General features: G+C 41.1%; 1 protein-coding gene across 2 annotated transcripts in view; it reads right to left on the bottom strand.

The window, feature by feature from the left end:
* tlcd4a (TLC domain containing 4a) overlaps nucleotides 1-16257 on the bottom strand; it is a 98055-nt gene that overhangs the window by 81047 nt on the left and 751 nt on the right. For both annotated transcript variants that reach the window (XR_013932323.1, XM_080417181.1), the window contains exons 2-5: nucleotides 9811-9980; nucleotides 6874-6963; nucleotides 4889-4947; nucleotides 4031-4125 (exon numbers count right to left, since the gene is read on the bottom strand). Coding sequence is in view for 1 of the 2 variants with exons in the window: in XM_080417181.1 (XP_080273307.1) it covers nucleotides 4031-4125; nucleotides 4889-4947; nucleotides 6874-6963; nucleotides 9811-9965 (399 nt within the window). In the remaining variant the exon portion in view is untranslated. The remainder of the gene's footprint in view (nucleotides 1-4030; nucleotides 4126-4888; nucleotides 4948-6873; nucleotides 6964-9810; nucleotides 9981-16257) is intronic.

The following is a 16257-nucleotide window of genomic DNA, read 5'->3' on the forward strand; positions in this document are numbered from 1 at the left end:
AAAAATCCCTTAGAAACTAGTAACTGCGATAGCTGCATATTATCTAATATAATTGCTCACAGAAATGTTCTGGCCTGAATAATATCTCATCTGTGGGAATTGACTCATGTTCAATAGCAGAGATGATTGATTGATTGATCGATTGACTGACTGACTGACTGACTGACTGTAGTAATAATAAGAAGCTTTGCGAAACCCAGCCTTGATCTAAAGCCAGGTTCACATTGACAACATGGCTAACATTATTTGACATTTCTGGAACATCACACACATAAACTCCAGAGAGTCTTACCTTGAAGGCTGAAACAAAAACTGTCCATTGAAACGTACTTACGATGTGGCACATACAAGGTGCACCTGCACTCAAGTTTATATACCATGTCATGAACTGTGCAATTTTCTACTTGGCATGGGCATGCTCATACATCTAGGTACTGGTAAATCCATACTGTGACTGGGCAACCGCAATAACAGCAGCCAAGACAGGAAAGACTTAAGTCTCCATCTAGGTTAACCACATGAACACTAGCGTCCCTATTCTGGAGGGCGAACATTCTGCGAAAATAGCCAATCTGCAAGCTCGCAACGCGTGGCAACGCAACACGTTGTGAGCTTGTAGATCAGCTATCTTCGGCAAAGACTTTTGGTGTAAAGGGAAATAAATCAGCCTAGTATAGAGCACTGAAGGACCCTGTTCAACTTTTGTTTTGTTCTTTGGTAAATAAAATTACCCACAACCTGACTTCAATTTAGTAGTTTTTGCATGAACTGGGGTGACAGCTCAACTACTATTTTGGTAATTTTTTTGCATGGGTTTTGAAGAAGCTCTATTTGTTGTAGCTGTATTAGCAGTGGACACAGAGACATACAGACGTGAATTAGAGGAAATAAAAAAGATGCAACCACGGTTGGAGGCAACTAAGAAGTGACACTGACAATGACAGTGAGAATACTATAGCATGCTTTCACACAGTAGTCGAAGATTACATCCATCGCTGTGGTTAGTAGATTAGCATTGCATAACTTACAAAACACATTTAAATTAGCATTTGCATAACACGCACCAAACAATTACACTCACCAAGGCACAACTGGCTGTTGTAGTTATGGATATATGTGTGTGTATAATTTGTGTGTGTGTGTGTATGTGTGTGTGTGTGTGTGTGTGTGTGTGTGTGTGTGTGTATGTGTATGTGTATGTGTGTGTCCGTGTGTGTCCGTGTCCGTGTGTGTGTGTGTCCGTGTGTGTGTGTGTGTGTGTGTGTGTGTGTGTGTGTGTGTGTGTGTGTGTGTGTGTGTGTGTGTGTGTGTGTGTGTGTGTGAAGACTTCGCATGGCAGGTTCTAAACCTAAAATTTTGATCTACTAATCTGACTTGTTAACTTAGCTTAGCTTACTAAAAAAACACACAACAACATTTGGGAAAGAAATAATATCTACATGACATAAGACAACACAACAAGTAACGACTGTGTACAAAACCAAATACATACAAAAAGAAAGAGTATGTTAAATCGTTCCTTCAAATGTAAGCCAATTTAGTTGCTTTTACGACCACCAAGCAATAGCTACTCTCTTGTTGGCTCTAGGGTGTTTGACTCAACATTTCACCGCATTCTTTTAGTCAACATCTACTTCACGTCTACTTCACGGAGCAGTGATGAGTGTCCAGTAACAGTATGGCCTAGCCCTAGTGCATGTCATTCATGTGAGGACTTCAGATTCAGGCGCATTCCCTGACTCGCCACACAAAAGGCTGGGCCTACACCATCAGCACACATGCGGGGTGGGGGGGTCTCCTCATGACCAAAGGAGGGATATCAAAAGAAGAGGCATGCCTCTGCTTTTGATGTCCCTCCTTTGGTCATTCATTTTAAAAAACCATACATTTGCTTTTGGGAAATGTAGACTGATCTGGCTATTTGATATTTATGTTTGAGAATATCACAAACATTTTGTCGCAAGCTCACAACACGAGCTTGTACAGTACATTGTGAGCCTGTAGATAAGCTATTTTTGCTATTTGTCATATGAATGGAATGGTTCTTTCCTGGTTCACACTGCAATCAACAGACAGATAATGCAAAAAAAAAAGGGTCACATTGTAGGAGAAAACCCCTTGTAGATCCAGTCTGTGACAGAGGAGAGGGTAGCACTAAGCCAGGAAGGAAATTAGTGTGAATCTGGACTGTCCCTCAGTGAAAGGGTTAAACACATTAGGAACATGGCTGGTTGATGCTGTTCTGAGCAAATATCTACTTTGCTTTGGCATTTTGTTTGCTCACCAGTGGCTGATGCATGAAATAATAATTCCTGATGTGCTAGATAGCTGAGCATGATTAATCAGCACTATGCACAGTTGAGAGTGCCCGAGCAATACAAATTGTATGCATCTTTGTGTTTCTGTGAGTAGAAAATAAAGACATAGCCATTCTGAATGAACACATCTGTCGCAGAAGGGAAATGTTAAGACAACCCAAATAACAATTGGGATTTTTGCTTTTTTTTCCAAGTCCTGTACGATATACGAAACAGCACACACTCAATATGATGTTACATACAGGGCACTGTCTGTGGTGTCTACGTAGCTGGGAATGCACTTGAACATCTTGGTATCACATGAATGACAGTAGTATAGCTCCATCATGGGCCCATGGCCCAGCAGTGTATCCACATGGACGCACAGGAAGATAGTAAGAAAAGAGGACAGAGGCAGAATTTGACTTGGCACAAAACAGATTGTAGGTAAGTAAAGTATGGTGGTTAGGTAGGTAGGTATAGGTTAAAAAAGTCATTTGGCATGCACATTTAGCAAACTAACTTCCTCCTCTCCGTTACACATCGGGAGCATTTCGTGAATGTCCACATGCACAAAGCAGTTGCAGCCCCACATTCAGCTTAGCTTAGCTTAGCTGTTTAGCTTCAGTGCAACGGACACTGAAGGGGGTCAGTAAAACTAAGGGGGGAAAGCATGGTATTTGTAAGGGCAAGATGGAGGGGTTGGGGGGGCATCAGCCATTATCATCATTGAGCATTCCATGCAAAAAAAATACCATTGCCATTAATTTACATTATAACCTGCGACAGAGCCTAGACACCTAGAGGATGCTTAAAACCAAGGGCGAACAGCACTGCTCTTCACTGCTGGGAATACACTTCCCTACACCTCCATTACCATGTCAAGATGAGAGCCGACAACGCACTGTAGCCCTATTAGCAGTGCATCAATAACCAATGAGCTAATGCTAACTGAATTCTAATTAAATAGATGACTTGTAAAACTAGTGTCAGTCTTAGATGGTAGGAGAGTATCTAGTAAACCATTGATTCTGAGCTTTTAGACATACAATAATAATACAAATTAACTAACAATTACAGTAAGAGGTGGAAACCCACTTACGCCATTAATTAGGGTTGTTAGAGCTGTCAATTAGCTGCAAGGAAAGGAGAGCATCACTTTGTTATAGCCGAAACGGAATTAATTAAACTCACATGACTGTTTTTCCAATGCTCATGTTTTTTCAACCAAACACTAATACGTTTCCAGTCTAGCTGAATAGCAGCAAAGTTACTGCCCATTAAAGCCTAGTATAACAAACTAACTCTCATAAACAAAGTGAAGAAAACCTCAACCACTTTCAACCTGGCATGTCCTCAATGGTATGGGCAACCCCATTTTACGTATATATCCATCACTCTTAAAGCTAATTTATACTTTGTCAAACAACCGTGTCGTATGACAAAAATGATGCATTTTATCAGAGCAAAATGTTGACACATCTCTTCCCCATTTGAAAATATATCATTTTTGTCGAACGTCATGGTTGTTCCATGAAGTATGAATGAGCTTTCATACAGAGTGGCTGTACAACAACAGAAGAGCCTTCATTGCGTAGCCGTAGAGCACCTGTTACGGCTATCAAACTATGGACTAACAACACCCAGCTTTACAGGACAGAGCTGTTCACCCTTGGTTCACTCCTTCCCATCTTGCCTGCACGTTCTGCAATTTTGGACAATAGGGAACTCACCAGTACATAGTAGTAAGCATACAACGCTGCCATGTGATGAATTACAAAAAACTTGTCGCCTATTGCCTTCCAATAGTAACATATTAGCAGCAGATCTGAAAGAAAGAGAAGGGGGGGTGTAGAGAGAGAGAGAGAGAGAGAGCGAGAGAGAGCGAGAGAGAGAGAGAGAGAGAGAGAGAGTATTAAAGGTAGATAAGTGACAAACAAAACAAAACAAAAATAGCAACGTTGTTTCAAGAATTTCTTATGGTTGTTGTTATGGTCCATTTAAAGTCACGTAGTCCAGTTTTTTTTAAAAACTGATGAAAATTGGACATTTGGTTGCTTTAAATTAAATATAACATGAATATAACCATTCTCATAAACATAGTGAAGATGACCTTGGCTATAGATGGTTGCAACATTCTATAGGTGGGATGTGATGCTATATTGATTTGTCTCTGTCTGGTGGAAACCTACTGCATGTGCAAATCTACTTCACAAAGATATTGCAAAGCTAGCAGATCCTGTATATTGGGTAATTTTGCTACTTTTATGTGACACTGTAATAGTAAAAGTAGGGCATTCATGCAAAAAAAAAGAAAAGAAATATGGAGATACAAGGTTTCTGCCCGATGGCAACGGTATAATACATAACTCAATATTTTAGCAACCACTCTGAAACTTTTTTTCAGTAATGATTTTCAACCATATAGACCTGTGTAAACAAACAGAATGTGAAACAACGTTTTTACTCCAATATGTGTGCATTTAAGAGTTCACTGTACAAAATGCTTCCTTGCTGAACACAGTGGTGGATGATATCTTTTCTCTTGTATTCTTCAGTGTAATAATGATACAATGCAGGGTTCCTCTCACCAGATATGAGGTAGCCTGTTGTGATGGCAACATTGATCTTCACCAGAGTAGGATCTCCCCTGTCGGAACAAAAGTACATTATTATCAGCATCGCATCGTGACCACAGCACTCGAGTGAGAGCACTCTCAAATCACAGTTATTGCTCTTGGTTTGTAATATGAAAAAACCCTCCTTCAGTAACTTCCAGGAAAACACTGAAATAGCGTGCCAATGTTGTGTGTGCCATGTCTTTAGCGGCTGATAAGGCAAAAGTTATTTTTAATTTAACTAAATGTTGACCCTCTGGAAAAGGCATGGAGGTTTAATTATTAAACCACAAGAGAAGTGATGTAGGCTAATTCATTTATTTAATTGGCATACGTGCACTCCTAATCAAGGCCCAATCTGCACAAATGTTTGAGGAGATTAAAATATGCGTAAAACATGGATAGCATTGGATAACTGCCATAAACATTTTATTGTGATTGATTGCATATTTACTCATTATATTCACTGTTGACAAGTCCATATACCCACTGCCAACAAACGCCAGACATACAGTACTCGTACTGTATATCAGCCTCATATCCACTGGCGACAATCTGTACATACATCCATTAATAGGCAATGGATTTATTGGTGATAGATCCTAAATCCACTGACATCTCTGACAGGTTATATTACAGTATGTCTGACTCGTATTTATATTACATATTAGATTTAAGAGTTGGGTGCCTCTTTGGATTGTGTGAATGCTGGCACATTCCTCAGTAACAACATGATGAACTATGGTGTCTCGTAGTGTGCGGAGCTGTGTGGATCCTTTGCTCAAGAAACAAGAATATCAAAGTTTGCCAATAAAACATAAGATTTAGAGTCCAACAGGCTTGACGTAACAGACTGCAACATTTTTTTGTTCCACAGTTTGTCAAAGTGCTAAATTGGGTTCAAAGTGTTCCTGTGTGGACTAAGCACTGAATGTAAAAGGGAGGGATTACATTGAGGCACTGCAGCCACTTATTCATAATGTCTGATATTTACATATGTTATAGTATTTGTTTTATTGTTTGGTTAAATATTGTGTTATACTATTTATATGTGTTGAGAAGGATGAGGCCGCACAACTCTTAGCCACAATGCAAACATGTATTAAAAGTTACAGGAAACCAACGTTTCGACAATAGTCTTCTTCAGGGTTTAAAAAAACACGTTGGTTTCCTATACATTTTAATATTTTTTTGCATCATGGCAAAGAGTTGTGCGGCCTCGTCCTTCTGAACATTATTACCTGCCGTGGTCAGCACCTCACCAACACAGGTGTGCGCTCCCTCCTTTCTGTTTGCCTGATATTATTTATGTGAAACAATGTATGCCTTGGGAGGCATGGCAAATTATAGAAGAACATTCTGGTAATTAAGTTAAATCAAATCAAACCACTGAATTAAACATAGAGATGGCTCTGTCACAGTGTTTGTCTATCTGTGTTTGTCTTTGTGAGTGGGTGTGTGTGTGTGTGTGTGGGCGTATAGCCATGGCTCCAGCTTCCAGCTTGGCAGACCTGATTCCACTTCCCACGTCTCCCTCACCCTCAGCTCATCACCTCCACAGTATATATATATAAACCCTGGTCTCTACTCAGCGCCAGATTGTTTACCAAACCTCCCGTGTGTGGTAATGCGTCTTGCTAGCTACTTCTAGTGAATCGACTCCTAGTGAATCCTAGTGCTAGTTTGTGTTTTTTGAAACCTTATTGTTTTGCTCCTTGTGATTTTGACTTGTTCTTTTCCCCTGTGCCTCAGTGACCGTACTCACCTTCCCTGTGGCCTGCCTGCCTGCCACCAGCTCCCCACGTCCACTCCCAACCACCAACACCACCTACCTTCCCCTATGCCTCCTTTGTTTAAATAAACTTGGACCCTTGGACTTTGACTTTTGCGTCGTGTTTGAGTCCGCCAGTTTTAAAGGTCGTAACAGGCCCAGTGTACCAGCAGAGCAGGGTTCTCACCAGACAGGATCTTCATTGACGTCGTCATCGAACCACAAGATGTAGAGACAAAACAGTCCGACCACCAACGCATGAAATGTCGACACCGTCCTGAAAGACACCAAAACAGAACAAAAGTGATTATCTGCTACTCCCTGAAATCCGCAGACACCTGATTCAACCTGTTCAAGATTTAAAAAAAAGTTATTCCTTGCAGAGGGCCTTAGATTATGACCATTTAATGGAGCACAAATATCACCTCTTCAATAAAAGAAGAAACACGCAAAGTTTTTCATCTCACTGTAACTAATTGCCTGTCGGGGCTGGTGCACAGATTCAGACCAATTAAGACTTAAGAGATTAAGCACTGCTCACACATCACACAGGAAGAAAGACCGTCTCAGTCAGTCAGTCAGTCAGTCAGTCAGTCAGACAGACAGACAGACAGACAGACAGACAGACAGACAGACAGACAGACAGACAGACAGACAGGTGAATGACCAGCCAAACATATGTCATTAACTCTGGCTGCCAAGAACGAGTTATCACAAGTTTTTGCTTTTTTATTTTTTATTTTTTTTTATGTTCAGAACCCAAGATATCGTGATCCGAAGATTTGCTGCTCCATTCACTTCTTGTTCAACTTATTACTTAAAAAGGCTGTATCTCGGCTCCGATGTACTTTTTTTTTTACTATGTATTTCTGGCCCAGACATGCTATTTTCAAAGGCAGACAATTTCTGTCAACGAGGTCGCGATGACCTCGTTTGACATTTGTGAAACCACACAGTATAACCCTCAGTGATTAGCAATCATCAGGGGATCGATCATAATGGAGATAAATATTCTGTGACTACTTGAAAAGGGTAAGAAAATCAAAAAATCGCCGGCAGTGGGCAAACGCGGCCAGAAATAAGTCTGGCAGTGAGAGAGTTAAGGCAGTCGAACAGACAGACAATACTCTGCATCCAGTCAGTCACAACAGCAGACAGCCTGAGTCTGACATTCTGCCCGTTGTAATGCAGTCTCTGCAGACCTGTGCCCACAAAGGGCATAAGCGACCTCCAGTGATCCATCTGTTGCCAATGTATTTATTTGTATTTTATCTATTTATTTTATTTGCCCATTTGTACCGTCAAAAGAAAGGAATCACTGGGCCTCCTAGTTGCTCAAACAGTTTGTATGGTACGGTAGCAGCTGCACCATACTCATGACGTCCATGTGTAATTCAAGTTAACCCCTTAAACCCTCTATACTTGGTAACCTAATACTTAGTTGACCGGGGTCGGCCCCCCTCTACAAATCTCTTCTCTGAAAATAGCTGATCTACAAGCGCACAACACTTTGTGTGAGCGTCCTTCAAGTGGTTAAAATGAGCTATTCACAAAGGTAGATACAGAATACATTTTCCAGCTAATCTACAGTGGGCATCTGAGACCTGCCTCAACTGCATTCCAACAGTCACAAAAAATCTCTCCATTCAAATCTCTCCATTCCTGTCACATACACTGGAAAGTGTGGGGAATTTTCAGTAACATCAAAACATCACCGTCTTCTATAGCACTTTCATTAAAGAGGAGGCTCAAAGTTGTCCGTGCTGCTGCTGTGTCCTGACACACTGAACCTGCCTTAATTTGTCTGAGGCACGATGGAATTCCCTTTCTTCTCAGATAAATGTCTACATTTCCCAGGACAAAAAAAATCTAAATGTATGGGAAATGTGGGAAATTCCCCACATTTCCCGTTTTCCTACATTCCTAGTACGGTGACACACGAGGCACGCACACACGCGCGTACAATCCCGCACGTGCCAAAGTTGTCAAAGTTGGCGTCTTAACGTGCGATGATCAATTGATCAAATTAATGCATTAAATGCATTTAACGCATGCACCGAATGACTCACAGGCAAAAACCCTGAGGAAGACTTCATTGTCGAAGCGTTGGTTTCTTTTAATAAACTTTTGCATCGTGGCTAAGAGCTGTGCGGCCTCATCCTTTTTCAATACTATTGCCTGCCGTGGTCAGCACCTCATCAACACAGGTGTGCGCTCCCTCCTTTTTTTGCCGAATGACTCACATACCAAAGCATATACAGTACCATAATTCCACCCACTCTGCACTAGTCATCGCCCTGTTATCTGATGACTGATGGATCAAGCGAGATTGAATGAGAACCGGTGCTTGGCACGATTATTGCCAGAAAAGGCTGTGCAATTCTATACAAATCACATACAGCACAACAAGAGAAAGTGAGATCGAGAGCGAAAGAGAGAGCGAAAGAGAGCATGGTCGCATGTTGCATTTATCAACTTCTCATGCCAGACACGGTTCTTCTAGCTGAAGAACCTGCTAGAATCTAGCTGGGGAGTTTATTTGTAACAAAGTGGAAGTGCACGCACGCATGTACGCAAACGCCCGAACACTCCCCAATGTCAATACTGTAAGTAGCCTAGGAGTTACTAAACCTTGCTATTATACCTCTTTCCTTCACTGTTTCAGTAGCGCAACCAAGGGTGCACACTGGTTGTTATATTTCAATTCCCACACATTCACTAAGGAGTTTAATCGAAATAGAACACAATAAACCAAAATGCTCAGCTCCATTTATATAAGTAGCACATGTTTCTTTTTGCATCTTGTGTTTTTTTTAATGACTGCCCATGAAACAATAAGAATTATTGACTGACCCACCCTGTCCATAGTGCAAAGTACATTTTAATAATATGCCTGTTAATAGATAGGAAAGCAGTATAACACACACACACACACACACACACACACACACACACACACACACACACACACACACACACACACACACACACACACACACACACACACACACACACACACACACAGCAGTAACAAAAACAGTTCTGACATTGGTCTAAAAGACACCAGCCCAACACTACACCAGGTGACTTCACCACCGGGTCTACGGTCTCTCGGGCGCGTTACCTTGAGTTCCATTCCACTTTCTGCTTGTCGCTGATGCTGAGGAATCCCCGGCTGATGCGCCCGGACACCCAGGGGCTGACTCTGTGGAAGAGTAACTGGAAGGTGAAGAAACTGGTCACCGAGATGGCAAGGATCAGCTGGCTGAAGGGATCCATGGCCACCCAACCCCACTGTAAGAATGAAGGCAGAAAGGAGGGGAATGGGTAAGGTTATACAGGATCTGTATATCTGTAAATATAATAAATTCAATAAAAACGTACACACCTAACACACAAAATGTGATGTGTTCAAGACTGTTTCTTGTGTCATTGTAAGGAGGAAAGGCTGCCTTGTTCTTGTTGCTGCCTGCCTTGTTCTTGTGTAAGAGGATGGGAATTTTAATTCTAGAACGTACTTGTGAACCAGGGCCGTGTTTAAGCACAGGCAATGTAGGCAAATGCCTATGTCCTGTCGGGGGGGGGGGGGGACAAAAATGCACCCATTATTTTTTTTTTAAAGATTTTTTTCTGTACAGAATTAAGCGAAATAACCGAATTAATGTAACAAAAACACCCCAAAAAAGTAACAAACCCGGTGAAAAAACGAAAAAACTGTCCTTTGCCTCGGGCGCATTCTGACATTAACACAGCCCTGCTTGTGACCACTATCTGAAACTAACTACTTACCTCAGGCTCGAGGGAACATAAGTATAGTTGAGCACGTGTCTTTATTCATTGTGTATTCCACTACAACCCCACGCAAAACAAACTGTTTTGAGCTGTGATAGATGGCATGATGGCAAAAAGCCCACACCTGCCAGGAGTGGTCAGGTCAATGTTTAACTAAGGAGGGAGATCTCTAACTAACCTTAACCAGAGATGGTGGGGGAAACGTAGTATGCACAGTGTGAGTAAATAACCACCATGCAGCCAAAACGTGGTACAGCAGCTATTTCTGGTATGTTTTGACAGCACAAAGTGTTAGGTGCTACTGTGGGTAATCCCACGTATTTCAAAGAACCTTAAAACAGAAACAAAACAATCATCAAAGATAAATAAACAATACAAATTATGGAGAGTGGGTTGTTATTCCCATTAAATTCCCATAAATGTTTTGCTTGCATTTGATGAGTGTGTGGGAGTTTTTTTCTTTCATTATGTTTGGGTCCTCGTTTGGTCTTCTCCTACGCACCTGTCGCCTTAGGTGTGCAAAAGACTTGCTTTTTTATCACAATAACCATTCAACATAAAATGTGTTTTTTCACAACTTCTCAAAATATATTTTTTAGTGTCTGCACCCAACAATCGCGCCAAAATCACGCAGGCACCGGAAATGTACCGGAGATGTATATATTTATATGCATTCTAACCTCAGCACCAGGACTCTGCCGCATCCTTTATGGAGTGGCATGTCCATGATTTTGTTCCAAACAGAATTCTGGTGATCACAGTTCTAACAGGCAACAGGGAAGAGATGTCGCCAAAAAGTACAGTACACGTACTACACGAACTGTATGTATTTTGAACTGTGGATACAACAGTTCTGGGACTCCCAAAGCAAATACTTGTTCTTTACATTCATCTTTGAAAACCTGAGGACTCTCAGTTCCCAGCTATGACAACCACAGTGTACTCATTTTTAGGTTTTGTTTCCTGATCAGTATCTTAGTGATGTACCAGATAATGAAAGCTAACCTACAGAAATCTGCTTTCAAAATATCAACGGTGCATTTGACTGTGACCACAGCGTGCTTCATCAAAGCTACAAACTTTGTCAAACTGGTTTGTCGATCGAGGGTACTGTAAAGGTCAAACTAGATTAGCTGCCTAACAATCCTGAATCGGTTCCATCCAATCCTCCCTTGCCTACAGCAACGTATTGCACTGCAAGCTTTAAGTAGTCTAGATGACAGAAACCTGTGATTGAATCTCATTTTCTAGATCTTGATATTTTAGCAATGTGTAAACTAAACTCTCCATAACCCTCCGAGCCCCAGTGACTGCCATTATAAAATCTATAAGTTGAACCTTTCAAAAAATATAAAACATACTGCCTATACCTACTGGCAATATGCACAAGAAATGTGGCACTGACCAGTCCAGCGGTTTGCGATATTAGCTCCGCGGACACACACACACACGCGCACGCGCACGCGCACACGCACACGCACACGCACACGCACACGCACACACACACACACACACACACACACACACAGACCGGAGTTTAAGTATAATAATTCAAGAATATTGATTATGAGCAGAGTAGTTCAAATACTTTGAAAAATATTATTTGTCAAACAAATATTGACATTATTGACCCCCACTCCCCTCTGTATTTATGTAAGCTCTGTGGATTTGTATGAATTAGCTTTTCATAACTTTGAGACAGTGTACCTACTGTACGTATATTGCATACTGTTGGATCAGGGTCTATGGTAACTGACTATTTCTCCTGTCTTTTTATGACCACTGGCACTGGCCAATATGTTTGAACCACTTGGCATTCCCAGACCATAATAATAATAGCTCCCCTCTGAGGCATTACATCTCCAACAATGGCCTGATCTATGCATCTTACTGCAGGTCCAGAGGTAATAATGAGGGGTTTTAAGTTGGGATAACTTAACCCTTTATACATAGTTGAAAGTGGTCCCCAAGGGCTCTTATACTTGGTCTGCTCCTTTTTTCCCTCCGCAACAGATCTCTTCAACAAGAATAGACAGACATTGCCGATCTAAGTTCACAACAAAGCGTTGCATTGCATAGATCTGCTATTTTATATGTGTATTTTGTTTAATAATTAAAGGCTTGAAGGAAAAAGGAAAAGGCTTGAAACAATTGTGATTATCAGTTGAAGTTGTATCGCCAAGCCCTGCTACACACCACCAGTGTAATGCCACTTGTAGTCTTTGAGAGACACAGTTGCGAGCCACCCTTAACCCTCACTTCCTGGAAGTGGCGGTTTCCTCTTTACTGGTTTGCGTGGGAAAAGTCGCACCTTTTCAATGACAAGCAGAGACAGGCGGGGGGCCCGGGGGCTTGTCTTAATGCTCACAGCAGAACTGCACAAGGACCACATGAACACCTACTTTATACCTTCCAGAACATTCTTAACCCATTCAATCCGGGAACGCATCTGTGTCATTTTAGATTTTAGCTACGTAATAACCATTGGCTATTCAAAAATAGATAGATTTGGACACATTTTTACAAGATTTTTCTAAAATAGCAGATCTACATCAGATTGTATATCTGCTATTTTTTTAATAGCCAAAGACATCTAAAATGACACAGAAGCGTTCCCGGAATTTGAATGGGTTAAAAAGGTAGATTCAAGCTGCTGCTGACTTGTGAAGAGGAAATGGAAATACATCTACATACTGTAGCATAGTGGACTATAAGAGGCTATCTCTGCACGACAAGCAAAATACATATGCAGTTTACCAAAGTTGTTGTGTGTGTGTGTGTGCGTGTGCGTGTGCGTGTGCGTGTGCGTGTGCGTGTGCGTGTGCGTGTGTGTGTGCGCGTGCGCGTGCGTGCGTGCGTGTGTGTTGGACGGGTTGTGGCCTATGACCAGGAGACTGTGCTCATTAGGGCTGGGCGATAACGGATCTCATCAAAAGAGGTAGTGCGCTTGTAGATTTGGCTATAATCGGCCAAATGGTGCAGATTATACGTTTCAAAAAGGGTCCATAATCGCATTTTTCCGCACAAACTTCCCGCATATTTTGAAACGTTTTGCATATTTCGCATATCTCAAAATACTCTGCATATTTCGCAACTTTCTGCATATTTTGCAACTATGCGCATATGTCCACATATTTCGCACCTTCCCGCATATTTCACAGCATAAAATCACATAAAACCCCACATTTATGATAATAACTTTTATGATAATAATTTATAACAATATTACATAAGAAAGAGGCAAATATTGTGAAAATAGCAAATCTACAAGCTCACAACGCCTCGCGGTGCGAGGCGTTGTGAGCTTGTAGTTTGGCTATTTTCACAATATTTAGTCAAACTAAGCCTTCAATTCCAAGTGCTTGTCAGGGCGGGGGGTTCAAATATGATTATTTTGGGGGTTCGTGACCTGAAAAGTTTGGGAACCCTTGACCTATGGGACACATGGCTCGGGATAAGAAATGATAGCCAGCACCCACGTTCTGTCCATTCAGGCACTTCTGCATTTTAGAAACAGGCAACATGACAAAACACAGCCCTGTAACTCAAGTGATTAAAACCAGAAAAAGACAACACCCATGTCAAATCACGCTATTACAATTATATCTAGTCTCATATCATGATACTGATATAATATCAATACGCTTCCCAACCCTACTGCTCATCGTTAGTGATGGCACTACAGTACACCACACCAATGCTGTTCACTATGCAATGCGGAAAACACTGTTTAATAATTGACCTAATTCAATTAATGTGATTTATTAACATATAGAGCCTGTCATGTTAGCTTTGTAGTTTTGAAGCTTGAGTTAGCTGGACCTTGCCAGCATTGTGCAGCTACAGTATAAGCAACTGAGCATTATCACTCAGTTTCAATGTGTCTGCCTCTATTCCATATAAAGACAAAATCCTATCATGCAGGACATATTTATAAATGGTGATTACTTGGATGTAGGGCTAGTAGTAGGCTACTCTATGCCAAGTTAAGTACATCAGCAGCAACTTGTGGATACAGATCTAAGTGCTATTTGGGGCCAACATGAAATATAGTATCTTGCTAAATAAAGAGTACCTGCTGTGTTGTGAAATCTGCTACCGGCCAAACATATTAAGCAGAAATGTAGATCACAGCTGTGTTGCCATGAAATTATTGTACAAAGATGTTAAAACCAACGTTTGGCCTCAGAGCTAGCTGCCAGGCCTAACTATTTGGATAAAACAGCCCCTTCTTCATAAACTAAAGTTCTAAAATTAGCAGCTTGCATTCCTGCTTGCAGCCTGTAATGTCAATAGCAGTATATTGCAGCCAGAGGGAAAGTCTTGACCACTGCAGCCCGTGTGTGTGTGTGTGTGTGTGTGTGTGTGTGTGTGTGTGTGTGTGTGTGTGTGTGTGTGTGTGTGTGTGTGTGTGTGTGTGTGTGTGTGTGTGTGTGTGTGTGTGTGTGTGTGTGTGTGTGTGTGTGTGTGTGTGTGTGTGTGTGTGTAGCATAAGGGCTGATTTAATGGGACCTTAGTGCAAGGCCAAGTGAACTGTGGCGCGCACAGTTAACATTAAACATTTCATTAGCATATCCCGGCAATAAAAAGTTGCAATTACAAAGTACCCTTTTCGCCCAGCGACTTTTTGAGAAGTCAGAAAGAAGCATTCACACATGCACGGCGTGCCACTGTTGACGATCCCTGGCTTTCGGTAAGATGTGACTTTAAAATTGCCCCTACTTTGCTCCACAGCAATGCTTGAGAAAAGAGAAATGTCAATATAAAAAAAGCCAATCATAAAGAGACCACAGAGCTACAGTATATGCTTTGTCCTGTCTACAGTGAGTTAGTAGACATGAGTTGTTTTATGTGTTATAATATGTAGGATGAGCTGAAGGGCAGAGAGAGAGAGCACTTTTGTTAAAGAAGTCCACTTCAAGATGGGAATGAATAAGACATGGGCATGACTGAAAAGATCTCTGCGTGCAAGCCTTCAACCATGCTCAGAAGACGGGGGGGGGGTCAGCCATTCTTGAAACATAATGCTTTGTTTACGCCCAGACATGTGCATGTGTTCAGTATGTTCTATGCGGGCCTGTTGCCAAGGGCAAATGCATGGCCACTGAGGTCAAGTCAAACATAAAGGACCGAGGACAGGAGGTACAGAAGGAACACAGCTCATTGTCATAACCTGTCCTGCAATATCTCTTACAAGCCTCTGTCTGATTCTTGCCTCTAATGTGGGTTAATGGAAAACTTTTATTGAGTGATTCTATAAGGTTACAATAATGATGGACTACATTAAGCATATTATGGATTTAAACAGCCACAAAACACAGGCAGTGTTTCTGTTCATCTATTGGTCTACATAGACCTACTTGTGTTTATTATGGTATCATATTTTGATGTTTTGGCAGTTAAGGTTAACATGTGCTTCTTGTGTAAGACAGCCAGCTTTTTCTTTTTTTTTCCCCAGTCTCCACCAGTGAATAACAGATCACCTATTAAAATAACTGACTTGACCACACTTTGCAGACTTGCAAAATGGCTTACCCCGAATGATATTAATAGCCTAATAATTACCATAATGATGATGATGATAAAATAATAATAATAATAATTGTTATTATTTATGTATTTATGTATTTATGTATTAGTATTTTGTTATAATTATAATTATTATTATTATTATTATTATTATTATTATTATTATTATATTAACAACCACCACCACCACCACCACCACCATCATCATCATCATCATCATCATCAACATCATCATATCATTATTATTATT

The sequence above is a fragment of the Gymnoscopelus braueri genome (assembly GCF_963280865.1).
Source record: "Gymnoscopelus braueri genome assembly, chromosome: 21".
Taxonomy (NCBI): domain Eukaryota; kingdom Metazoa; phylum Chordata; class Actinopteri; order Myctophiformes; family Myctophidae; genus Gymnoscopelus; species Gymnoscopelus braueri.